The sequence below is a fragment of the Myotis lucifugus genome, unplaced genomic scaffold (assembly GCF_000147115.1).
Source record: "Myotis lucifugus unplaced genomic scaffold, Myoluc2.0 scaffold_424, whole genome shotgun sequence".
NCBI lineage: Eukaryota > Metazoa > Chordata > Mammalia > Chiroptera > Vespertilionidae > Myotis > Myotis lucifugus.
In genome coordinates this window covers 412,294-439,092 of record NW_005871472.1, presented here as the reverse complement: position 1 = coordinate 439,092, position 26,799 = coordinate 412,294, and the positions used below count along the sequence as shown (strand labels likewise).

The 26,799-nt window shown below is 42.1% G+C and overlaps 1 protein-coding gene across 3 annotated transcripts in view; it reads left to right on the top strand.

Annotated features, from left to right (window-relative positions):
- The window catches only part of RECK (reversion inducing cysteine rich protein with kazal motifs), a 64,210-nt gene extending 40,834 nt beyond the window's left edge, over window positions 1-23,376 (top strand). For 2 of the 3 annotated variants that reach the window (XM_006102697.3, XM_023744031.1), the window contains 13 exons: window positions 376-643; window positions 3,854-4,033; window positions 4,327-4,539; window positions 6,000-6,136; window positions 8,068-8,208; window positions 9,646-9,837; window positions 10,750-10,872; window positions 13,112-13,283; window positions 17,416-17,608; window positions 19,123-19,333; window positions 20,560-20,633; window positions 21,414-21,569; window positions 22,486-23,376. In XM_006102697.3, the coding sequence (XP_006102759.1) occupies window positions 376-643; window positions 3,854-4,033; window positions 4,327-4,539; window positions 6,000-6,136; window positions 8,068-8,208; window positions 9,646-9,837; window positions 10,750-10,872; window positions 13,112-13,283; window positions 17,416-17,608; window positions 19,123-19,333; window positions 20,560-20,633; window positions 21,414-21,569; window positions 22,486-22,695 (2,270 nt within the window). In that variant the 3' untranslated portion in view covers window positions 22,696-23,376. The remainder of the gene's footprint in view (window positions 1-375; window positions 644-3,853; window positions 4,034-4,326; window positions 4,540-5,999; window positions 6,137-8,067; window positions 8,209-9,645; window positions 9,838-10,749; window positions 10,873-13,111; window positions 13,284-17,415; window positions 17,609-19,122; window positions 19,334-20,559; window positions 20,634-21,413; window positions 21,570-22,485) is intronic. The other variant, XM_014468060.2, reaches the window with a different exon arrangement.
- Window positions 23,377-26,799: the final 3,423 nt, after the last annotated feature.

The window sequence follows — 26,799 nt, the reverse complement described above, 5'->3', positions numbered from 1 at the left end:
TGTATATCCTATAATCAGTTTTCTTCAGGTTATCAAAGTTTAAAAAGCTGACTAATTAACCAACTGACAAAAAACTGATAGGATTTATAAGCCAGATGCCATTGTTTTGATTTATACTGGAATATTGAAAGACTTGTTTTCCAATAATGGTGAGTTCTGGTAATAGATACCTAGTCTATAGGTATACCTGGTAAATAGCTTTATTTACTATACTGAAAAGTAATGGAGAGAGAATTTGGTGGGCCCTGTATACTGCAGATATTGATATATGACTCAGAGAAGTAATGGTTTCCAGTATAGCACCATGTTCTTTTTTTCTGAGTAGTACATGACATAAAACCAGCTAATTAAGCTACTTATATCCTGAAAATGTAGGTTTATATTGCTGTGACAGAGCTGAAGACCATGCTTGCCAAAGTGCCTGCAAGAGAATTCTAATGTCTAAGAAAACGGAAATGGAGATTGTTGACGGCCTCATTGAGGGTTGTAAGACCCAGCCCTTGCCTCAGGATCCTCTTTGGCAGTGTTTTCTTGAAAGCTCACAGTCTGTTCACCCTGGAGTCACTCTGCACCCTCCTCCCTCTACAGGCCTTGATGGGGCTAAATTGCATTGTTGTTCTAAAGCAAACACTTCAACATGTAGGTCAGTATCTCGTTTTCCTTGATTAAAACCAGTAGAAAATAGCACTTTAACTAATGATTTTTAAGTCTAACAAATATCTGTTATACTCTTGCATCGTGTAGACTGTAGACTTGAGTTTAGAAGATATACAATTTTTCATTCTTTTATCCAGCAAATATTTATTGAGTATCATATATACAGTAATCCCCCCCTTATTTGCAGTTTCGCTTCCATGGTTTCAAGTTACCCTGGATCAACCATGGTGGGAAAATATTAAATGGAAAATTCCAGAAATAAATAATTCATGTTTTAAATTGCATGCTGTTCTGAGTAGTGTGATGATATCTCACACCATCCACCTCATCCATCCTGCTTTGTCCTTCCAGGATGTGAATCATGCCTTTGTCCAACAGCTCCAGGCTGTATACGCTCCCTGCCCATTAGCCACTTAGTAACCTTCTAGGTGATCAGATCAGCTGTCAAGGTATTGCAGTGTTTGTGTTCAAATAGCCTTTATTTTACTGAATGGCCCCAAAGCTTAAGCAAGAGTGGTGATGCTGGCAATTCAGATATGTCAAAGAAAAGCCAGAAAGTGCTTCCTTTAAGTGAAAAGGTGGAAGTTCTTGACTCAATAAGGAAGGAAAAAAATCTGAGGTTGCTAAGAACTATGATAAAAATGAATCATCAGTGAAATTATGAAGAAGAAAAAAGAAATTCATGCTAATTTGCTGAGAGAGAAAAAAACCACATTCACATAACTTTTATTATAGTATATTATTATTTTATTATTAGTTTTTGTCAATCTCTTACTGTGCCTAATTTATAAATTAAACTTCATCATAGGTATGTATGCACAGGCAAAAACATAGGATATTATAGGGTTTGGTATCCACTGGGGGTCTTGGAATGTATTCCCTGCAGATAAAGGGGGACTACTATATACACAACATTGTTTTTGTACATTGAGTGGTGAAAGCACTGTGTTTTGGGGTATAGAGGATTAGTATTGGCAGGACTAATAAATATTTTTAAGTAATACAATATGGATTCCACACTTGAGGATATTAAGTAAGCTTATAATTTAGAATATATTTTAATATGTCTGTCATCTAAGGGATATTCTCTTTGTTAAATTATGACACTTTGAACTTAACCAACTTTTTATATATATTAGTAAATAGCCTGGGTTGACACTTATACCCAAAGTTAGGTAGCAGTGTATAGACATTCATTTGGGTGATACACTTAAGGATAAAAACTGACAGTACAGATACAGGATGGAGGAGACACAAACTAGAGACAAGAATAAATGGAGATAACTAAGGTCCTGGTGGAACACAGGTGAAAAAGAAGTTTACTTTATTAGAGATATTTTGGGTGAGAAGGGACCAAATATTACTAGAATATCCTGAAGTGAATCTGACATAACAGGAGTAAAACCATCTTTCCTGTGGTTTCTAAATTGGATGGGCCTTTAGCAAAAAAAAGTGTGCCTAGAATAGCTCATCAAACTTTACCAAAGAGATGGAAAATATCCAAAGAAAATTAATAGAAGGACTTAAAGAGAAGTGAAGTTGGTCCTGTAATTAAGGAGATTGGGTTGCTGGAAGGAACTGATAAATGTATTTATGGGAGGGATGCTGAGTAATTCTTTGAGTGTCCACAAAAGAGTTTATGCCCTAAAGTCGCTGGAGATTGGAATGGCTGTGTTGTCTCAAAGAAATTCAGTAAAAAACACTGTTTGCCCTCTCTTACTTTGATGTAAGGTTTTCTGTCAACTAATGCTTTAACTTCCATCTTATTTTGTCCTCATTAAACCTTGTAAGATGATTGATTGGTATCTCAATTTGTATAATTTCTGTTTATATATAGAAAACTAACTCTGAGATGTTGTACAGAATGTTAACAAAAGGGCTTAAAGAGTAGTTAAGTTGGTCTGTACTAGAGAAAGAACTGATTTCCAGATCAAGGTACCCAATGTAACATGATCTCACCTTCCTCATCCTCATGATGTGTAAGCTCCTTGAGAGCAGGGACCTGGTCTCTTTTATTCACCACTGCATACCTAGTGCCTTAAACAGGGCCTCAAACAAATTAGGCACTCAATAAACATTAATAGAGTGAATGAACAAACATAAAATTAAAGATACCCTCCTCGCCGAGCCGGTTTGGCTCAGTGGATGGAGCGTCGGCCTGCGGACTCAAGGGTCCCGGGTTTGATTCCGGTCAGGGGCATGTACCCTGGTTGCGGGCACATCCGGTGGGGGCGTGCAGGAGTCAGCTGATCGATGTTTCTCTCTCATCGATGTTTCTGGCTCTCTGTCCCTCTCCCTTCTTCTCTGTAAGGGATCAATAAAATATATTTTTTTAAAAAAAGAAAAAATAAAGATACCCTCCTCATAGGAATAATTATGAAAATCAAATAAAATGTTACAGGAGTGGAGAATTTTTACTTGTGAATTTGCATATTTTTATAGTATTAAAATTTTGTACTACATGTATTTACATTTTTATTATATTTATAAATTTTAAAAATTAAATGAATATAACGTGTAAAAGCACTTTAGAAATAGTAATGATGTTATTTTAACTATATACATGTATTTAAGTTGCACTGTAATCATTGACTACTAAAAATAAGAATGTCATGTATTAACTACAATAGTAGATAGAAGTTTTGGAATTCATAAGCCTTTACATAAAGAATGTCTTAATATATCTTCAGAAATATAAGTGGTTTGGGGATAGTTTTTCAGGGAGAAACTGGTGAACCCTAAATCTGTATGCTTATTAAAAGATGTCTGAGGACCATGTAACAGTTTGCCTTCTGTGATTGGAACATAAATATAGTGAAATATATCTTTGTGGAGGCAAAATTGTATGCTTTAACTTTACATAAAGGTAAAAGTGAAATCAGAAATTTGGAGGGCAAGAATTTTGCCAAGAACGAGGATGTACAAATACTATAAATTAAACGTTAAATTTAGCACTGAGCTTTCTAGCAACTATAGCGAAAAGGAAAGAGATGGGTGATAAAAGAAGGCTAATTCTTTCATGAAAAAGATCACTTTTTCTGGCTCTAAATTCTAGGAGATAGATCTTGGTCTTTTGGTTTTTGTATTTTTTCTCACATATTCTAAAATGCAATTCATAGAGTTTGAATTTTATGCAAATCAAATATTTATTCATTTGGCTTACCTATATGTTTCTGCGTTTGTGCTTTCATTTCAGGGAACTGTGCACTAAACTTTATAGTATGAGCTGGGGCAATACACAGAGTTGGCAAGAGTTTGATCGCTTTTGTGAATATAATCCAGTGGAAGTGTCCATGTTGACCTGCTTAGCAGATGTTCGGGAACCTTGCCAGTTGGGCTGTAGAAACCTTACTTACTGTACTAATTTTAACAACAGGTAGGAGCAAATTACTGTACATGGAATGGAAGTATTTTGTCCTTGGTTTTTTTGTTTTTAAATAAGTGAAAAGACCACTATATTCTGATTTTGTTAAGTTAAAAGGCAGTAGTCTTTCTTTATGATTTAATCTTTCAATGCTATACGCCATGTGGTAAATCCTCTCTGGGAAAGGAAGCACTGTAGCAGAGTTCCTTCTAATCTAGGAGGATTTCCTGATTAGAATTTTACGCATCGTTTCTCTCTATAAAGTCATTGCCTCTTGATTCCATCTGGCCTTTTTTTCTCTTCAGGCCAACAGAGCTTTTCAGGAGTTGTAATGCTCAGTCAGATCAAGGAGCCATGAATGACATGAAGCTATGGGAAAAAGGAAGCATAAAGATGCCATTTATCAACATACCTGTTCTTGACATTAAAAAGTGCCAGCCAGAAATGTGGAAAGCAATAGCTTGTTCACTGCAGATTAAACCTTGTCATAGTAAATCCCGGGGGAGTATTATTTGCAAGTAAGTTTCTTTCATCATAAAGACTCTCCAGTTTGGGTTCAGACCCTCCGTGATCTTCACCCATAGCCTATTGGAGTTTTCTCTCCCACCGCTTCCCTTTGCCCATCACCCCCACAGGTCACAGGCTTTCCCACTTTTTCTTCCTCTGCTTGAAATTTCTTCCTACATCTCCATTTGCCCACAGCCTGTCCTTCCTAACCCCTCTCAAATACCTGTCTTTCCCATGGATTCTTCCCACTTTTCTCCAGCTGGTAGTTAATCCTTACTACAGATTTCTTATTTTTACTTATCTTAAGGAACTTGATTCAACAAACATTTATTGAGTATCTTCAATGCACAATTCTATTTTTATATTTCAATTGTGTACTTATATTCTGTTCAGCATGGCTCTCCTTGAGTTTATTCTTCTTGCCTGCTTTTTTCTTGGATCCTCTTTCTCTTCTTTGGGGATTAGCATAATCCTGACACATGTTTGATAAGTGAAGGAGTTAGTGCACATAGTCATTAGGGCTGTTCCTAGTAAACACTTATGAGTGGTTTGCTTAGGAGATCTAGGACAAAATAAAGATGAAAGCTGCTATAGTGGGTGAAGCCAAAAGCATTAATTACATTGTATTCAATGTCAGCTGCTCTTCAGACACTTTTTTTAAAAGCTTTTCCAAAACCAAATTAATATCCATCCCCTAAATCATTGTGTGGCTGGTACTGCTGAGCACTTAATGACTGATTGCCAATTATTTCAATCTTAAACAGGGTCTAGATCTGTCCTCTGACATGATTTGGGGATGACCTGATTAGGGGAGAGATGAGGGTAACTATTGGATGACAAGCAAGCATCAACAGGTGGGAAATGTATAGACTCTTAGCATAGAAAACTTATAGGAGTCAAATCCCTAATGAAGACTGAGAAAATTTTAAAGTAGTATACTTTCTAATTGTTATAGACCAAACACCTTAATGTTTATAACTAAAAGAATATTTTTAAAAAGAAGAAAGGGAGGGGGAAAGTAAGCATGCATAAGGTCCTGAGAGAAAGGATGTATAATTTCGCAAAGAGCAAATCAACTAGCCTAAGTTAATTTTCTTTCAGTGAGTGAAACGCCACATTGATGGTAGTAACAGTAAGTATAATTACAAAATTTGAGCAAGGCCTTTGATCTCAGGTTCTTAAGAGAAAGTTAGGGATGCTTCCATAGTGTAATACATTGCTTACTGTTCAACCTAAAGTCTGCTATGATTCCTGTTCTTTTTGCCATACTTACACCTAACCAAGTGTGAAACATTGTTCTTAAAACTCACTTTCTAGAAAGCTTCAGAAACAAAATTGATATTGACTAGACCAGTGGTCGCCAACCTCACGGACCACCAGTGGTCTGCGGACCACTGGTTGGCGACCGCTGGATTAGACAATATGAGGAGGTTCCTTGAACCCTAAATTTGTATGTATTTTCCTTTTTAAGATCAGACTGTGTGGAGATTCTCAAGAAATGTGGGGACCAGAACAAATTCCCTGAAGACCATACAGCTGAAAGTATTTGTGAGCTTCTATCACCTACAGATGACCTGGAGAGTTGTATACCTTTGGATACATACCTCAGTAAGATTTTTAAACTTCCAAACACTTCTCCCTTCCATCTCTGCCCTTAATGTTTGCTTTGGATGAACATGTGGTTTAATGTTACTTTCTCAATTGGTGACTCTTATCTTACTTGCTTGGCCTTTTTGGAAATAATTGTCATCTTAAAATATATAAACAGAAGCAATTATCATATCAGACTGAGGAGGTAGTGAGCTGTTGCAATCAGGAATTCTAAGCAGTGAATCAGGGGCCAACATTCTCATATAACCAGCTCCATATCATTGCTGTCTCCTTGCCATGATTTACTAGGAAGTGGAATTTCCCTAAGCCAGGCATTGGCTTGACTCACCCACCGAATAGGGAGTAACGAATGATGGTTGGAGTTAGCACGTGAAAATGGAAGTTTTTTCTCTGCCCAATACTCGTGCTGAGAGCTGGAAGAAGATGTTGGTATCCCATCGAGGGATCCTGGATCTGAGCTTCCTGGCAGGAGGTGACTGTAGGGGTAACAAGTAGAATGCCTGCACACCAAGGAGGGTATAGGCTGCCACCAGGGGGCGTTAGTCCATGAACTGGCCAGAAAGAGTGAATTTAGCGCCTGCTTTGTTTTCCTGTGTCAGATAGGATTAAGTTCCACTGCAAATAACAGAACAACAGATAGAAGTAAAAGAAAGCCCAGAAAGAAATAGTCCGGGCTGTTATGATGGTTCCGTCATCAGGAATCCAGGTTCCTTTTTCTTTCTCCATCATCTTTAGTGCTTGGCTTCCATCATCAAAATTACTTCCTGGACCTCATCATCACAACATGGCTACTGGAATTCTCTCCACCATATCCTAGTGTAAGGGAAAACCACGCCTAATTGTAAGGGAGACTGGGAAAGGTTATCTTTAGCTGTGGGCCCATTGCTATCCTAAGTAAAATCAGAGTTCTAGTAAAATATCTGCCATATTTTCTCAAGACCACAAACTATTTCCCTTAGCCTTTGTGACTAGTATAGCAAAAAATGAAAGCATTAGACTAGAATCATAGGCCTCTGTGACTTTGAGCAGACCACATCTTTGAGCCTCAGATTCCCTATTTATAAAATGATTGGGCTGGATGAGATAAACTCCAAGAGCCCTTCTGCCTCTATTAGACTTAAAGTCTGAGTCTGGCCTAAAATCAAGTAAATAAAACGAATGTATTCACAACATTCTCTCTCTTTCTCTCCCTCTCCGTCTCCCTCTCCCTCTCCCTCTCCCTCTCCCTCTCCCCCCGCCTCCTCTGCTCCTTATTGTCTATTTCCTGACCAGATCAGAATATAAACTCTGTTCAGGTGTGTCTGTTTTATTCACTACTATATCTCCAATACCTAGAACCTTGCTGGGCATCCTATATAATAAAAGGCTAATATGCAAATTGACCAAACAGTGGAACGATCGGTCGCTATGACATGCACTGACCACCAGGGGGTAAATGCTCAATGCAGGAGCTGCCCCCTGGTAGTCAGTGTGCTCCCATAGGGGGAGCGCCACTCAGCCAGAAGCCAGGCTTACAGCTGGCAAGTGCAGCAGCGGTGGTGGGAGCCTCTCCCACCCCCATGGCAGCACTAAGGAGCGGGCCTAAGCTGTCAGTCGGACATCCCCTGAGGGCTCCTAGACTGTGAGAAGACTCAGGCCGAGCTGAGAGACTACCCGCCCCCCCCCCCCCCCCCGCCCTTGCACGCCAGTGCATGAATTGCACCGGGCCTCTAGAATTATATATACCCAATAAATAAACGAATGAATATATGTTTGTACTAAATTCACAAATGACCAGAAAATCTGGGTGTTTTAATAGCTTACTAGAATCGGGCCTTGCTTTATGCTTATCAGCTGTCCATTTATTTCAGACATAATTAATTCAGAGAATTTACAGACCTTTGCTACTCTTTTGGTTAGGTTAAACTGACCTGTGTTTTTGTTTTCAGGGCCAAGTACTTTAGGTAACATTGTAGAAGAGGTGACTCATCCCTGTAACCCCAATCCTTGCCCTGCTAATGAGCTCTGTGAGGTAAACCGGAAAGGGTGTCCATCTGGAGATCCCTGCCTGCCATACTCTTGTGTGCAAGGTGAGAGGTAGATGGGGTGGGATGACTATGGATGTGTTGCTGGCGTTTCTTTATAGGAGTTATCCTATAAGATCACAAGGCACTTTATTTTCTAAATTATGTTTTTCTATAATGTTTGTGGTTTTCCTAGTAAACATGTCATTTATGTAAGCAGAAAAGGACAAAGACAAATGTAATTATCAATAGTCATTTAGATTATAAACTAATATTGATCCAAAACTAGGCTCTCATAATGATTATATGGTTCTTGACAACAGAAGGAAAAAGAACTTTGGACCAGTTTTTTATACTTTGTACTTCATGTTGTAATGTTTGAGAATATGTACTGAATGTTGTTTTAATATTTAGAGATTTTTAATATTTAGAGAAAAGGCATTCTCAGTGGGATGTGTAAATACTCCATAAATTTTTATTTTATTTATTTATTTTTTTAATCCTCACCCGAGGATATTTTTCCATTGATTTTTAGAGAGAGTGGAAGAGAGAGGGAAAGACAGAGAGAAATATTGATGTGAGAGAAACACATCAATTGGTTGCCTTCTGCACCAGGGCCTGGGCCAGGGAGGAGCCTGCACCTGAGGTACGTGCCCTTGACCGGAATCAAACCCGGGACCCTTGGGTCCGCAGGCCGATGTTCTATCCACTGAGCAAAACCGTCTAGGGCAACTCCATAAATTTAATGTTGTATAGAAATGTATATGACTTTAAGGCAGAACATTTTTTATCCCATAGAATTTTGGTAGTCTTTAGCTCTTTGTCGGTTCCTTTAGAATATAGTTGGGGCAACATTGTGCTTTCTTTTATTTATTTCCCAATTGAAAATGTTTCTATATCATGTTAGACTTAACATTTTTAAATGTTTGTAAAATAAAAAGGAACAAAAGATAAAATTAAATAAGCATGATGTCTCAAAGGATCATCTATAATATTTGTATAATACCATATTATGCCAGCTATAGAGTCATAACAAATCTTGTTAAAATTTGAAATTAATGGGTTTCCCTTAAGCCCAATCAAATATTCAACTTCTTTTAAAAGTTAAGGTATACTTACATTCCATCACTAAAAGTTTTGTGACCAAGATTATTCTAAAAATATCAGTTTTTATACTCTATTTTAAAAATATCTGTGATTTTAAAATATCTTTGATAAGCCTCCCAAAATAAAAAAACTACATATCTTGTAGCAATTTTAAACAGAATATAGCAACTTTGGGATATAGGTCCTTAATCACCACCATCGCACAGAACATGGAATTTTTGTTTGCGAGAATATGTTTTTGGCCAGTGAATCAAAACAATTACTTACTTAGGTGAAAAAGTCTCTTAATCTTTAATAGACACACAGAACCTATAAGACTTATGTGAAATGTATCTAATGCATAAAATAGTATCATAGAACAATACCATCTCTCTCAGCTAATTTTTGTTTATACAGGTTGCAAATTGGGAGAAGCCTCTGATTTCATCGTCCGTCAAGGGACACTAATCCAGGTGCCATCGTCCACAGGTTCGGAAGTTGGTTGTTATAAAATTTGTTCATGTGGACATAGTGGACTCTTAGAAAACTGCATGGAGATGCACTGTATAGACCTTCAGAAGTCTTGTATTGTTGGAGGAAAAAGAAAAAGTGAGTCTTGAACTGTATTTATTTGTTTTTTGTTTTTAATATGAGATTAGTTATCTTAACTTTGTAGGAAGAACATTGAATGGATTCTCACCAAAGTCTACAAATCAGATACTCCAGGGCAGTATTTTTCAAACTATACAAGGACACCAGGACTTCTGAGGAGTTCTCTTAGAAGCCTCCTCAAGAAAGGACTAAAAGCTAATAATAATTAACACTTACTGAACTCTTAACTGTATGCCATGCACTATGCTAAGTGTTATGTATGAGATCTTATTTGAAAAAAGAGTGCTCTTGGCTTGCAAATTTCTGCCCTAGAGTTAGTTCATATTCTGCTTAGCTAAAAAAAAAATGTCAAGTAGGTACTTTGTATCACAGAAAATATCTAAGGATAAACAAATTCCTTCTCTCCATAAACTTTCACTGATTAATATCTATTCTATACAAAAGAGCATACTAGTGCCTTGTGGAGCTGAGACTGAGATGAGGGATTGAGGTCATGCTTTCCTTGATAAGAGGGGAGAGAATTTGAGCCACAAAAAGTAGCAAACCAAGCACTCTTCAAGAAGCCAGTTATTTCTGCAAGGGCATTGGGAGAATCTGTGGTCCAAAGGTGGCATCAGGGCTGGTCCTGGAGAGATGAGCTGGTCCAGAAGGAGGAGAGCATTTGAGGCAGAAGAGCAGCCAGAAACATTCTCAGAGAATAGGGAGCAGTCTGGTGAGACCAGCCCGTTAGGGCTTTGGGGGAGAGGGAGGGGGAGAAATACACAAATATAAATATAAATATACAGATTTAACTCCCAAATTGTATATTCAGAAGTCAATTTTCAAGAACTTCTATTTTAAAACTATTAAACTTTAAATTTATGATTATTTATAAATGCATGATATGGAACAACATTTCATTTCTCTCAGGTCATGGAACATCCTTTAATATCGACTGCAATGTTTGTTCTTGTTTTGCTGGCAATTTGGTGTGCTCTACCCGCCTGTGCCTCAGTGAACACAGTTCAGAAGATGACCGGCGCACCTTCACAGGTAACCGTGGTCACGGAGAGCGGTCCTCGGCAGGCCAGCCTCCCTTTGTACCCATTTTTCCTTCCGGGCAGCTTCTCTGGTCTTGCCTCAATTGCAAAAATACACAGTAAAATGAGTGCATAATCTGTATTTATGAGAGCAAGATACTTTCCCTCTCTGGATCTGTTTCCTCCTCTATGGATTGAAGGCATTAAACAAAATGGTTTCTTAGGGCCCTTCCAGCACTAATATTCTGGAATTTCATGCAAAAAGAACAGGGTCAGTCAGTGATTGGGATGGTTTTAGTTAAATGGAATTTTTCTACCTGCTAAAATACCCCATTTACCCCTGCAAGTATGGTCATGATCTAAAATGTCTGTGTATTTTCTATGTTTGTTTCTGTTCTGATGCTTTTCTCACCACTTTCTTTTTTAAAAATATATTTTTATTGATTTCAGAGAGGAAGGGAGAGGGAGCGATAGAAACATCAATTAGGAGAGAAAATCATTGATCAGCTGCCCCCCACTGGGGATCGAGCCCGAAACCCGGGCATGTACCCTGCCAGGAATCAAACCATGGGCTCCTGGTTCATAGGTCGTTGCTCAACCACTGAGCAACACCAGCCAAGCTCACCACTTTATTCCTTGACTTACCTTAGTTTAGCCCACTGGTTCATATAAGGTAGAGACTCCTATAAACCAAGCTATAGGTAGAAAAAGTAAAGACTGTTTCTCCCAGTCTGGTGTATAAAATCTAGAATTTAGATGTTTGAAATCTGGCTTGGGGGATTTCTGGGAAGTTAAAGGGTAATACCAAAAACAAGACAGAAGGCTGTAAACTCCTCACATGGGTTCTTTCCACTGGTTTCCTTAGGGATTTCTCCAAAAAGTTAACCTGGAAAATTGTTTTAATTTTGAGACAAGAATTTTTCTGAACAAACACAATTAAGAATACTACTTTCTTGACTTTCCTGTGCTTTCTGCTACTGGAATGCTCACACCAGCTATAGTAGGTGAAAATGTTGGTGAGATGAGATGCTCTTTTCTTGAGATGAAGCTGCAGTTGTCAACAGCAGCAGCACAGTCTACTGGCATCTATTGGCCTCTGCTTTTTCCCAGATCTGAAATACTGCTGGTTCTGGGTAAAGAGGAACCAGGTGGTTGCCCTTGTCTTGTTTCATACTGCTACAGCTATTTGATTTTTCTTTCCCTGGAGAGGGGTTGGGGAGAACAGGATAGCGTTTACCTACATTGTATCTCCAGCACATTGGAAATAAGAATTGAACAGCAGACTGATGGGGAAGTATAGGCAAGATCAACTCCACCCCATCCTCTATGAACCCTAATAAGCACCAGCCCTCATTGCTAATTGTTGTTCTTTATTTATTATTATCCTTTATCTACTCTGCTCTGCTCTGCTAAGGACAATAATTCTGCTTAGAAAAACCATGAAACTTCCATAGGAATGAAGAGTGAACTAAAGATGTAGCCGGGAGACATTTATTTATTTATGTATTTGCTTACATCTAAATGATTTTGAAAGATGGACTTTACAATTAGCAGGACCCCTTTCCCTGCAGCCCCTCATGTCCTGGGATAAATTAAGTTCATGACTATTTAGCTAGCAGACTCTCAGGAGATTTTACTGGCCCCAAAATGCACATTTTGTACCCAGATAGTGTTCCAGTCCAAACATGACTCAGAGAGAGAGAGAGAGACATTCATAAAAATTCTTAAGCCTCAAAACTACAATAATTTCCCGACTTACCTTGTTCTCCCCCTTCCAGAAGGAGACGGGAAGAACCTATATGAGGAGTTATAACCTTCTCTACTTGGTCTTGTTTTTTGTACTTGTTGGTCCATCTTCTGCTTACCTAAAATCCAAAGTGGGTACCTTCTAGAAATCCCCCAAGCCAAACTTTAAACTTCTAAATTCTAGATTTTATACTCCAGATTGGGAGGAACATTCTTTACTTTTTCTACCTATACCTTTGTTTATAGGGGTCTCTAACCCTAGCATCAAAGTCTGGGGGCCCTCAATTATCTGCCAATAAATGGTACAAAGGAAAGCCATTATTCAGCAAATGGCTTTTCAGAGCCTGCTGCCTTTCAGAGATTGTAGGGCAAGTTTTTTTAAACTTAATTTTCAATCTATCTTAACATGAGACCTCTGCTGATTGTTAGTGGTGTGCCTTCCTAAGGAAATATACGGGAAAGGGGCATATACAAGTCCACATCTTGAGACTGTTTCCTCTCTTCAGGACTGCCCTGTAACTGTGCAGACCAGTTTGTCCCCGTGTGTGGGCAGAATGGACGCACCTACCCCAGTGCATGCATTGCTCGCTGTGTGGGCCTCCAGGACCAGCAGTTTGAGTTCGGATCGTGCATCTCAAAAGACCCATGTAATCCTAACCCCTGCCCAAAAAACCAAAGGTAAGTCAAATGGCTCCTCATCCTTTTAACTGAAGATGAGCATCTAGTATAGGGGTGGGCAAACTTTTTGACTCGAGGGCCACAATGGGTTCTTAAACTGGACCGGAGGGCCGGAACAAAAGCATGGATGGAGTGTTTGTGTGAACTAATATAAATTCAAAGTAAACATCATTACATAAAAGGGTACGGTCTTTTTTTTTTTTTTAGTTTTATTCATTTCAAATGGGCCAGATCCGTCCCGCGGGCCGTAGTTTGCCCACGGCTGATCTAGTATGTACAGACAATGAAAATACAAAGATGAATTCAGAAGGTCTCTGCCCTGGTTGGAGTCTGGAGGGCAAGAGCCATGGAAAGCTGGTTGGTAACTTGCCGTGTGACTGGGGGCCTGGGAGTGGAGCAGCTGGTGCCTCCTGGGGGAGCCAAGAAAGCCTATCCGATGTGACATTCGTCTGGGAAGATGATGGGACATTGCAGGCAAGGTTTACACTGGAGGAAAGATGGTGTTGCAGTGAAGGCAGAGAGAGCAAAGATCCTGACTGCTGGCCATGAGATAGCACAGTCTATGCTGGGAGCTATAGCAACAGTTTTGTAAAAACTGAAACAGAAAGTGAGAGGCAAGGAGGGGTAACATGAGATGAGAGAAATGAATGTATTCTAATTATTAATTATTTATGCCCAATAATAATGGGAAATTTTCTTTTACTTACCTACCTCCATTTTAGGAACTGAATGTGAGAAATCTCTGGAAAATGCAGCTTCAGTATTATTTGAAATTATTTATTAGGGGCCCTTTCTCTGCAGTTTTCTCATGAGCTCAGGGTAGAGGTGACCTGCCCTTCGTGGATTTCTGCATGTGGTGGCCACAGGGCAAGTGTCCTGCTGGCTCTGAGGGTGCAGCCTCTGGAGCGGGGCTTCACTGGCCGCCGCATGGGCCCGAGCAGGGCACATCCCAGTGCCACCGTCCTTTCCTTAGGAAGGACTTTGTGGGAAATAAGCAGTTGCCTCTCTCCATCCTTCAAACTCTGTGCAGTATGGAGGGAGAGGAAGAGTTTCTGATGTGTTAAAAGAAATAGCAAAGGGAATTGGTTGCCCATCTGGCAAAGTTTATACCATGAAATCTAAGGCCATAAAGTTCCTATGGAACGAAGACAGAGTGCTATGCATTAAAAAAAAAAAAAAAAAAAGATAAAGAAGTAAGCCAAAAGGATAATATAGTTGTGTTGGGAGGTAGAATTGAGGGCTGTTTAGTATCTGCTTGTTTGTTTTCCTCTATTTGCTAATCTTTCTAATAGATTATCTTGGTTTTATAATTAAAAAATGTATAAAATCTCAAAAGTGGGATGTCCTTTCTGAGTATAATACAAAATCAACATAAAAGATTGAAAAATGCAGCTATATGAAAATGAAAATGTTCTTCATGGTCACAGACAAATAACAAACTGGGAAGAATATCACAGAGAATAGGCCGATGTCCTTATAATGTAAGAGTCCTTACAAATCAATGTGAAAAAGATCAACAGTCTAATATAAAAATGGGCAAAGAGTGATAACCTAATAGAAAAATGGACCGAGGACATAAACATAGAGAAAGAAGTAACAAATAGTTCTTGAACACTTGAAAAGGTGCTTTTACCCCTGGCCAGGTAGCTCAGTTGCTTAGTGTTGTCCAAGGTTTGAAATACACATGCTCTTTGAATCAGCATTTTCTCGATACACCAAGGTTGCGGGTTTGATCCCCGATCAGGGCACATACAAGAATCAACCAGTGAATGTGTAAATAAGTGGAACAAGAAATCTCAATCTCTCTCTCTCTCTCTTTCTCTCTCTCTCTCTCTCTCTCTCTCTCTCTCTCTTTTTCTCTCTCTCTCTCATCAATAAATAAAAATAAAAGATGCTTTTAATAGTTAGGGTGAGTAACTCTAGCTACTGTATATAAACCCCAAAGTATCATCACTTTAACATAACAGAAGTTCAAATACAGTCCGTTTGGATGTTCAGCAGGTGGCTTTCCACATGGTGACTCAGAGACTTAGGATCCTTCCGTCTAGTGACTCTGCCAGCTCTGACCTCGGCCTCCTAGTCCTCCTCTGTATCTTCTGTATCAGGCCAGCCGATGAGAGAAGGGAGGTGATGGAGATTGCTCCTGAGAAGCTTTTATGGGCCAGGTTTAAAAGTGGCATTCATCTCCACTTCCAGCACATTCCATTGTCTAGAACTTAGTCACTTGGCCACAACTGCCTGCAAGGGAGAAAACGTAATCTAGATGTGTGCCCAGGAGGAAAATTAAATGAATTTGATGAATGTCTACTAATCTACCAAAATGCTTAACCTTCCTCATATTAAGCAAAATGTAAATTAAATTAAAACTCCAAGGTGTACCATTTTCCATCTACCAGATTGACAAAGATAAAAAGTTTGATAACAAGGAGACATATGTAATACTATATGTAATACTTTAAACCATTAAAAAAATGAAAAGAAAAAAAAAAGATTTCCACTCTGGAAAAAAAAGACCGTTTGATAACATAATATAGAGAAATAGGCACTCCCATACAAGAGTGGGTTAGAAGGAGGATTGGTATGTCCTCTATGGAAATTTAGTAATAGTGTTTGCTGCTGGTGAAGGGAACTCAGTGACTGGGACACAAAAATAGGAGAGAGACTTATTTTTCACTATATACCATTTCACACCTTTTCAGTTTCACCATGGGCTTGTATTATCTGTTCAAAAATAATTGTTTAAAAAAATAAAAAGTATTCCTTCATAAAGTATGTACCAGGCATATTCCTAAATGGTAGGTCACAACAGTAAGCTAGACAGTAACCCATGTTTAATTTACCCCCCAGTTCTTAACTTTTCCTATTGGTCCTCTTATTTCTATACTAGAGGCCCGATGCACGAAATTCATGCAAGGGGCTCAGCCCTTGCAGCCCCGGCTTTGTCCGGAAGGTCGTCCGGAAGGTCGTTCGGCTGTCTGGTCTAATTAGCATATTACACTTTTATTATTATAGATACTCAAATTGAAAAGTTTTTCTTTGTAAAATTACCAAGTTTCTCCTGATGGTCTTGGTTCTCATTCCTTCCATGTTAATAACTGATTAAGTTCTAAATATTCTTTTCCATTATTTCCCTTCAAATATCTTCAATTTCCATAACTGCACACAATCTAATTTTCAATCCCACAAGAAAAGACAACCATACATAGCAGTAGTGATGGTGGTGGTGGTGGTTTCAGTGCAGGAGGCTTATCCCTAAAAGGATGGAAGTAATTTCCTTTGAAATTAAATAATGCTGGCTACTCTCTTCTTTTGTTTTACAGACTAATATTTGTATATCTGTTACTTCAAAGACCCAGTGAAAGCTAAACATTTTATCTTCCTGTAGAAAGTTATAAATACTCTTTATACAAATGAGGGAAGCAGAAAAGTCTAAAGAAGAAAAGAATCATCATCCCTAATCCCTCTTAGTTCAGGAGTTGAGAATGAAGCAAGGTCCAGATGTTTCTAGGAAAACCCGGCTTCATGGAGTGACGTTCTCTCAGGGACTCACAACCAGCCAGCATCAGGTCCCCAGCCTCGTAAGCACAGAAACCTGAATTTTTCAGCACATGTTGTGAAGCCTCCTCTTAAGATAGACTGATATCAGCCAAGCTAAAAACTAAGTCCCTGAAAAGGTTTCATTTATTATTGACTACAGGGCTCTAGCATCAGCCCCACTTGATGGCCTCCTGTCATGCCATTCCTACCTGTGCATTCTTTGCTCCTGCCCTCAGGCTCACCTGCCCCTCCCAGCACCACAGAGTCTTGAGCATCACACCTTTGCATATGCTGCTTCCTCAGCCTTCAGGCCAGTGCAGCCCTCCTTAACCTCCAGGTTCCAGCCAGGGACCACGCCACCCGTGCTTTCTCCAGGCTCCTCGTCAGGATGACTGATTCCCATTAGCATTTTGTGTGTGCTCTTCTACCTGATAGCCTGCTCTGTGTGTGCTCGACTCTCCTGCTCTCCATAAGCTCTTGGGGATAGGAAGTGTTTTCCGTTTCTCTCGTGCTCTCGATCTCCTGTCCTTGTCAGTGCTTTGCCGCCCCCTCCCATAGTCCTTCCTGGCTCCTGGTGCACCGTTGTGTTTTTCAGGTGCATACCCAGACCACAAGTCTGCCTGACGACTTTTGACAAATTTGGGTGTAGCCAGTTCGAGTGTTTGCCACGACAGCTCACCTGCGACCAGGTCCGAGATCCTGTTTGTGACACGAACCACATGGAGCACAGCAATCTCTGCACTTTGTACCAGCGAGGGAAGAGCCTCTTGTACACAGGCCCGTGCCAGGTACAGTTGTATAGCTGACAAGCCCAAGTCACAGAGATAAAATTGCTTTTACAGATGAATCAGCAGGAAGACCACTCGAGGGTCTTCTATGAACCCTGCCCCATCCAGAGAACTCGGCCCTCTACTAAAAGGAACCATCCCCAGACGGCCTTTTCCTCCCAACTCCGGAGGACTTCCTTGCTAGTGTGTGTGCCTTTGCCCATCTAGTGTACCAGCAAGGAAAGAGAGTGGCTTCTTATAGGAAAAGAATTTGAAGTTTCCCCCCTCGGCATGAGTCGGCACCATTTCCACTTTCCGTAGTTCTATGGGCCCTCACTGGAAAACAAATCAGGAAGAATGGGCATTAAAACAACCAAGAAAAGGGTTCTTTCCAAACACTCTTCCAATGAAGTCCCTATCACATCACTGTAATCAGAAATTTCTCTAAGACAGTGTCTTTGTATCAGTTTATCTTTGTGTCTTGTAAGGTTGTGGAATCTGTATTCATGTTTTCATGTTTTAAGAGTAACCTCACGGACAACCCCACTGAGGCTCCCGCACACCACTGATCTGTGTGCCGGCCCCTCTCCCCGGGAAGCCTCTGCCCACAGCCAGCTAACACCTGGCATGGTTGCTCCTCATTTCCTGGTCCTCATTGTCAGGAAAATCCCTTCCTCAGTTAGTCTCCCCCGGGAGCTTGTGTTCTGATACCTGCTACATTGAGTTCCAGTCTTCTCTTCTCTTGTGCCTCTTCCTGGCTATTTTTCTCTCAGAGTCCTTACCTGCTAATGGATCTAGAGCAGTGGTTCTCAACCTTCCTAATGCCGTGACCCTTTAATACAGTTCCTCATGTTGTGGTGACCCCCAACCATAAAATTATTTTCGTTGCTACTTCATAACTGCAATTTTGCTACTGTTATGAATCGTCATGTAAATATCTGATATGCAGGATGTATTTTCATTGTTACAAATTGAACATAATTAAAGCATAGTGATTAATCACTAAAACAATATGTAATTATATATTCAATATGTGTTTTCCAGTGGTCTTAGGCGACCCCTGTGAAAGGGTTGTTCGACCCCCAAAGGGGTCGCGACCCACAGGTTGAGAACCGCTGACCTAGAGTCTCTCTGCCCCACGGATCTCTCCACTCTTCCTTCTCCTTATCCCGTACCCAAGTGTGAAATGATAAAGCCTCCATATTTGCATGAAGGTTGATTTTGTTTTCTTCAAACGGGGCACTTCTGGAATGATAGAAGTCTGAGGGAGTGGGAGTTTTATCTCCTATCAGTTCACACGAGTGAGCACCAAGTCCCAGAACGGCTGAGAACAGTCATCTCAGTTCATTTTGGGACAGCCCGCTTGTCCCCCTCCACCATGTGGAGCCCACCTCAGGAGCTTCATTAAGAGGGTCCCCAGAGCTTATATCTGCATCTTTTCTCCTTCCTGAAAGTAGGGAGACCTACTGTGTGGCCTCAGTTAGGAAAAGTGCACCATACAGGTTTCCAGGCTAAGTGTAGTTATTTGCTCTCAGCCCTTCTGCAGAACCACGGAGCCCGTCTGTGGGCACAATGGGGAGACCTACAGTAGCGTGTGCGCAGCCTACTCGGACCGTGTGGCAGTCGATTACTATGGGCCCTGCCAGGCCGTCGGGGTCCTCTCAGAGCACAGTTCTGTCACGGAGTGTGCTGCTGTGAAGTGTCCTTCGCTCTCGGCAGCTGAGTGCAAACCCATCGTCCCACCCGGTATGTGGGGTGGGGTGGGGCAGGGGCGGGATTGGGAAGCCTTGATTATCTGCCTCCAGACAGTGAGTCCCTGAGGAGAGAGTTACGAGCTTATTTAAAAATTTCAAAAAAAATCTTAACTCTACCTGATACTGATTAGGTACATAACTCTGGGTTGACCTTAAAAAGCTGTGGATTACCTTAGACATCATCTGATCCAGTGGTTTTAAAACAATACGGCCAACTTTTTTCAAGCAAAATCTCATACCAAACACCTATAAGTAAACAGATAAAGCAATATTTAATTACTAAAATTATGATTATTTGTTCAAATGCATAATGTTTACTTTTTAAAATATATATTACCATAAAGTTAATGAACAAAGAATTAGTAATTAACGAATGAATAATTGAAGTAGTTTTGATGAACACAAACATTTGAAATTGAGAGAAGGCCTAACCCACATGGTCCAGGAGAAAAACAAAAGACAGTTGTTGTCTTAGATTGGCCTTAGGATCCAATTTAGTTGTTTTAGTTGCATATAATGGAGGAAGTCTTGTAAAAAGACTATTATAAGCGATAACAGTTTTCTTAAACAACTTCCCTTACAGTCTCTTACTCTTCAGTTAAACAGAGCAGGCAGAAGAGACTTTATCCCAAGTCAGAACAGATTAGTACGCAGACCAGCAAGTCCATTCCTCCACCCATGAATTCATCAATTGTTTTTCGAGCTTCCACTATGTGCCAGATCCTCTTCTAGGCACTGGGGCTCAGCAGTGAGTAAACCGAAGCCCCCTTCCTCCTGGAGACCTTGTTATGATAATTCTGTTGGTTTTTTTAACAGTTTAAAATAATTTTTAAAGTTATATTAGAGTTAAACACCCATGGAATCCCTGAAGTACCTGGTCCCTTGTTTTGCAGGTAGAAATCAAAAGCCCAGGAGAGCACTTGCCAGGGTCACAGTGGGGTTGAGGCGAGGCAGGGCTAGGCTTCGTGTCTCTCTGTGCTGCCTCACACCACAGCCCCTCACCCTGAGAAGTGGTAACGGGTGAAGCGGGGATGGAGGAAGGATTTGGGGAAATGTATGGATTGTAAGACCCCGGTTGGTCAGGGGACCTAAAGTGCAGTCATCAGGGAGGCCAGCTGCAACTCTCCTAGCACAGAGCGAAGGGTTGGTCCTGTCCCCAACTGTTTTGTGTTCTTGGTTCTAATTCTGACCACAGATGACATGGTTTCTGTTGCACAGGTGCTTGTTGCCCATTATGTGCTGGGATGTTAAGAGTTTTATTTGACAAAGAAAAACTGGATACAATTGCCAAGGTAAGTTGCTTTATATGCTGGGTGGAAACCTTATTGGTAAACGGCTGTAACCCTTCAGAGTAGAGTGTGTTGTCCCAGTTATAGATGAAGAGACTGATTTGCAGAGAAGCAGCTTGCCCGAGGCCATTCAGCTCGTAAGCGGTGGAACGAGGGTTTGAACTCCAGCTGTCTGGCTCCCGATCCTGGGCTCCCTTCCTCACACCCTGGCTGGGTGGCGACCTTGCTCCGGGCAGCACAGCGAGCCTTTCTGGGAAAGGTCCCCTCCTGGCACAGGAAGCAGGTTAGGGCTAGAGGCAAAACCAGGCGGCCAGAGACTGGTAGCTGCCAGATGGTCTCGGGGTTGCCTGCCCTCTCACGGCCCCATTCCCCTGTGGGCTGCTTCCAGAGCCAGCCACCATCCCGTGAGAGTTCTGCCTCTTTTCTTTTTCTGTGCCATCGCTTTTACTGCCCACTGTTAACGAATGAATCATTGAAGTACAGGTACACAAAGCAGGTGGAAACAGGGCTCCCAGACATGTAGCAGCCAGTACCTGTCACTGCCTCGAAATTACCCCCATCTCCCCATTGTCCTCAGAACAGTCACTTTGAAACAGTGCTTCTGGTGCGAGTGCTTATTTTAGCTACAGAGCTCCAAGTCAGGCAAAACCTCATCGGCATCAACTTCAAATCCAGCTGCAGTGCCCTGCACTGATGGGTTCCTTGGCCAAAACAGCCCCTTGGCTTAGGCAGTAATGAGGAATTCTTTTTTTCTGATAATAGAAATTTATTTTCTCTTTCTAGGTAACGAACAAAAAGCCAATAACGGTTCTGGACATACTTCAGAAGATCCGCATGCACGTGTCCGTCCCACAGTGTGACGTATTTGGATACTTCAGCATTGAATCCGAAATAGTGATCCTGATCATTCCGGTCGATCATTATCCCAAAGCTCTGCAGGTGGGGTTCAGCATACAGTTGTGCGGCATGTTGTCAACTTCAAGTTTGGTGGACTTGGCAGGGGGTGGGCACAGACCAGCATGGGGAGGATCAGGTGGTGAGGAGAGGAAAGGAGGCATTTCGGCAGGGCAGGAGGGAGAAGCTGGCGGTGTCTGAGGGACAGAGCTGCACCCGCGAGCACTTTGCCAGGTGACGGGCCAGGTACACATTTGACAGCAGAATGCTGAGTCGGGGAGGGGAGAGCTTGAGATGCTGTCACTCTAAGTGTGGGCAGATGGAATGCATCTGCTCATCCTACAGACAAGGCAGCTGGGCCCAGGGAGGCAAGGGAGTGGCAGGTCGCACAGTGACAAAGCAGAACAGACTCCTGTCTCCTGAGTCTGTGCTCCCACTGGGGAGGAGGAGCTGGTCTTGTGGGCCCCAGTTTTTCTTCCCCACAATATCGAGGTGAACCTCACTCACATAGACCCCCAAGTTTCAGCATCAAAATAGTGAGGGCCCAAGCGACGGGGGGAATACAAGCGGCCTCTAAACTGCCATCATTAGAAAGTTCGTTCAGCCTAATTACTTGCCTCTAATTGCTCCTTCAGCAATTAGATGTGTGAACAGGCATGAAAGTCCGTTCCCTGTGACTGTGTTTAACCATGAAAGCTAATGTCTGAATGTGGATAAGCAGTGACAGGATTGTGGAAAAAGAAGGGACAGTGGCATTGTGGATCCTTTCATTTCTGATTTGGTTTCCATTGATGCTGTTATTATTTATGTAATGAATTAAGACCATAATTAAATGTTCCTTTGCTAAGAAAAAGACAAAGTGAAAGCACATTCCCTGTGTTGGAGTAGATGTGGAATTTGACTTGACCTTTTCATGGGTTCTGTGGTTTTATAGTAAGAGAATATGATTTTCCTCTCCCAGATTGAGGCCTGCAATAGAGAAGCCGAGAAGATCGAATCCCTGATCAACGCCGACAGCCCTACCCTGGCGTCCCACGTCCCGCTCTCTGCCCTCATCATTTCTCAGGTGCAGGTCTCCAGCAGCATGCCATCGGCCGGAGTCCGGGCCGGAGCTCCCTGCCACTCCGGCCTCTTCCTCCTCACTCTGGGCTTCGCCTTGCACATAGTCTAGGACATAACTGCCTGCCCAGGAGACGTGCAGAATGTTCCTCAGTCTGATTTCCTGCATGCAGGTTCCAAGTTGGAGAGTGGCCAGGTCAGAGCATTCATCACCTCTGTTCACCACACAGTATTTTTTTTTAATCTGCCAATATTAGTAGGGGTTTTGTTTTGTTTTTATAAATGTTCAAAAATTTTCCTCCAAATACTAATGAAAAGAGGATGTTTCTTCTGGTGGATCACTGCCTTCCAATTTACAGGTTGCTCATTAGGTGGGTCCCTCACTAAGATATGTTCAGTGTCACTGATGAATGACATTGTCACTTTTTAGAAAGATAACTCGCTCGACTGTGGGCTTTGTGTCACAGGAACTTCATGTTAGAGTTCCTGTACGTGTTAGGGGCCCCTAGTGTGTGTGTGTGTGTTTACAGACAATAGCCTACTCTGTGTAGAAGCTGGGGGCACAGTGAAGAGCCCCTGCATTAACGCATGGGATGGAGATAAAGCATCTTTGGAACTATCATGTAGATCATCAGGCAGCCTTAACTTACAGCATTTAATTTAGGAACCCATCTATTGTGACAAGCAAAAGCAAGCTAAGTAAATGGAATCACAGTCTCAGTGGTTACAAGCATGTGTCTGTGACTTTGGTGAAAGGGAGGAGAGCTATCGCATCAAAGCATCTTGCATTGTGCATCTTTATGTTAACCAGATGTATATTCTTCAGTATTCATCGAGGTAAATTTAGATTTTTTAAACATCAATCTTTAAACCAATTGCTGCTACTTAAATAATTGCCAAAAAATGAAATAATTAGTAGCTCATGTAAATAATACATGATTTTCCTATTTTATTATGAAGAAGGTGAATAGCCATATTTGTAAAGTGACAATCATGTGTACTAACCCAGTACTTTCCGTTTTGAAGACACATTTGCGTTTGTGGCATGCACAATGTAGATATGTGTTCTGTCTGACTTTCTTTTCTGATATAAAATTATAAAGAATTATGGTTTATATATTTAAAATGTCAATCTAAATGTTAAAATGTTTGCATGTTGTCTAAGAAATTGAATACTTTGAATGTTTCAGTTTGAAATAAGCTATTCAGTGTAATACTTTTTTGTATGCACATAAACTTAGATTTTACATGAAGTATTTTTTCAGTATTATATGTACCCTCTGAAATATATAAGGATATGCTTATTATACCAAAATGTTGTTTAAACGTGGGCACTTAAGCTTTCAGAATATCTCAATGCCAATGTAGCATGTTCGTTGCAATTGCTTTTTTTATATAAATGTCTTCAATGCAATATATTGGAAAACTTTTATATTTTAATAAAAATGATTTTTATATGGTTATGTGTGCACTTCCGGGCAATGTGAACATTTAAAATGAAGCCATTTCTCACTCTGGGGTGAGCTGTGTCGCTTGCTCTGGACTCTACTGAGGACATGTTAACTGAGCCAGGCTGGGTGCTGGCCTCCCCTGGGCCTGGGCCCCTCCCTCAGGGGTGGCTGGGGTCTGTTTCAGCTCCACTGTGGGAAGAAAGTCACACCTGCCAGCAACACTAATGGCCTTGACACAAAATCCACAGAAAACATATGTTCCTTCGTTTGATTTAATTGATTTTCCTTCAGCCACAGGCTCCTGGAGGTCACCCTCCCACACTCCCACAGGGGGCGCTCTACACTGAGTGGCCAGATTATTATGACCACCCCAACAGGACTTCATTGACACTTCCAAAAATACTGGATATTGAAAACGTCCTAAGCAAATACTCTCAAGGTTTTATTATTATTTGCATAACTAATTCACTTCATTGTACTGATGGGGTGGTCATAACAATCTGGCCACTCAGTGTATTTCTCAAAGGGACCTGAGGCTCTGCCCCTGAGCCTTCCCCCTCTCTCAGCTGCTGAAGGGGCGTGAGGGAAGGGGAAGGGAAGCAGAGGGAAATCCCTTTCCCAACCCAACAATCCTGAAGCTGGAGGGCTAGGTTCCATTTTGTCCCTCGAGGGAAACAGGCCCAGAGAGCAGAAGTACTGGTCCAGTTCCCGCAGGGAGTAGGGCAGAGCCAACACCTGCAGCCAGGTCTGGACTTTCCCTGGCGCCGGCAGCTGGGCAGGGCGAGGGCTTCTCGGGGATGGAGCCAGCCCTGCGGAGAGCCTCACGCACAGGTGGACACGGGTCAGCTGTGGGGAACAGGCAGGCTTGCTGGGTGGGGTCGGACTATCGGGCAGGGCCAAAGAGCAGCAGGAATCATAAAAGTCACTGATGAGCTCTCCAGCACTTCCGTTTCCACGGTGCTTTTCACCTCATCCTCTCACTGGCCCAGAGCAAAACGGTGCACAGAGAACAAATGCCACGTCTAAGGTCGAGCTGAGTTCTCAGGGAGGTAGGCTGGTGAGGGTAAGGATAAGGCAGGGGTCCTTCACACCACACGGGAAGTTTGTTAACACTCTTGCCACGCCTCCACCTTCTATCATTTTTTCCAAAACTACTAGTATTGTTTTCTCATTATAAAAATAACATGTGCATTCCCCAAAGTACCTAGAAATATAAGCAAAGAATAAAGTCACCCGCAGTGCACCTGACTCTACCAGTGGGTGCAGAATCCTACGAGAGCCGTCCCTGTGCATTAATCGCTGCATTCATGGGGACAGGGCCCCTCCGCTGTCCGCGTGGGAGCGGTACTTACCTCGTGCCCTGTGTGGGAAGTTCGGGAACATGGTTTCATGTTTGGGATGGCGTCTGCTGGTTGGCACGTGCCTGCCTGATGATTCACAGGTGGAAGCCCCATCTTGGCCAGAATCTCACCAGGTAATCAGGCGAAGCTCAACCTCACCTGTTATCCCCAGACCACTCTCCCTCCGAACTCTGCTGGACAGTTGCTTTACCGAGCAGTCAGGCAAGTGTTTATTTTGGTCAGGGTCCGGCAGGAAAATAGGTGGGCCACCCAAATTAGTATCATTCGAGGGAGGCTTACTAACGAGACTACTTACACGGGTGTGAGCAGGTGTAAGAAAGCACAGGGAGTGTGCCGGGTATGAGTTCCCCTAAGCCCAAAGGGGTGAGGCGAGGCGCTGCGTGGAGCTGCCACATCCTCCCTCCCTCGGCCCCGTCCCCCTGCCGAACCCAGTCGGAAACCAGAGGAAAGGGGAACCTGTTGCAGTAACCTTGCAGGTCAGCCTTCTGGGCAGAGAGCAGGGTGGAGAGTCAATTTAGGGAAGGAAGTGGAGCACAAAGCAGCCAGCACAGCAGGCCAGGGCAGTGCCAAGAGGACCAGGAGAGGTGACGGTAAGGTGGGGAAGGCCTCTTGCTTTAAACTTTTGGAGGCGCTCCACTGAACGCTCCTTCCTTCCGGACCCCACGCAGCCTCCTTAGTTCCTCTCCATCTTCTCTCCCAGGCCTTTTTCAGGCCCACATTCCCAGAGTCTCTCCCCCGCTCCCTGAGAATCCTCACCCTCCAAACCCAGAAAAGGAGCCCTCCCGTTCTTGAGTCACACAAACGTGGCCAGTGCGTCAGCCCAGAGCAGGACTCCAGGCTGCCCGCTGAGGCTGTGGCAGGAACCTCTTCTGTTCAGGCTTTGCTGGCTCTGAAATGGCGGACCAGCCTCTGGCCCACGTGTGAGTCCAGACCACCTTCCCCATCAGCCAGGACAGCGCCCCTCATCACGGTGAGTGTTCCTTTTCTTCCTAAACAGCTCAGGCTGTCACTCGTGAGGACGGGATATCATGCTTAGAATAGAATCCATTTGGCTATGTGTCTAGAGCAGTGGTTCTCAACCTGTGGGTCGTGACCCCTTTGGGGGTCGAACGACCCTTTCACAGGGGTCGCCTAAATACATCCTGCATATCAGATATTTACATGACGATTCATAACAGTAGCAAAATTACAGTTATGAAGTAGCAACGAAAATAATTTTATGGTTGGGGGTCACCACAACATGAGGAACTGTATTAAAGGGTTGAGGCATTAGGAAGGTTGAGAACCACTGGTCTAGAGAAATGAATCTGTACTTGGTTGCTTTTAAAATGGGTTGTTGTTGTTGCTATTGTCAGTATTTCCCCAATGATATATTCTAACTGATTATTGATGCTATGTGGGAAA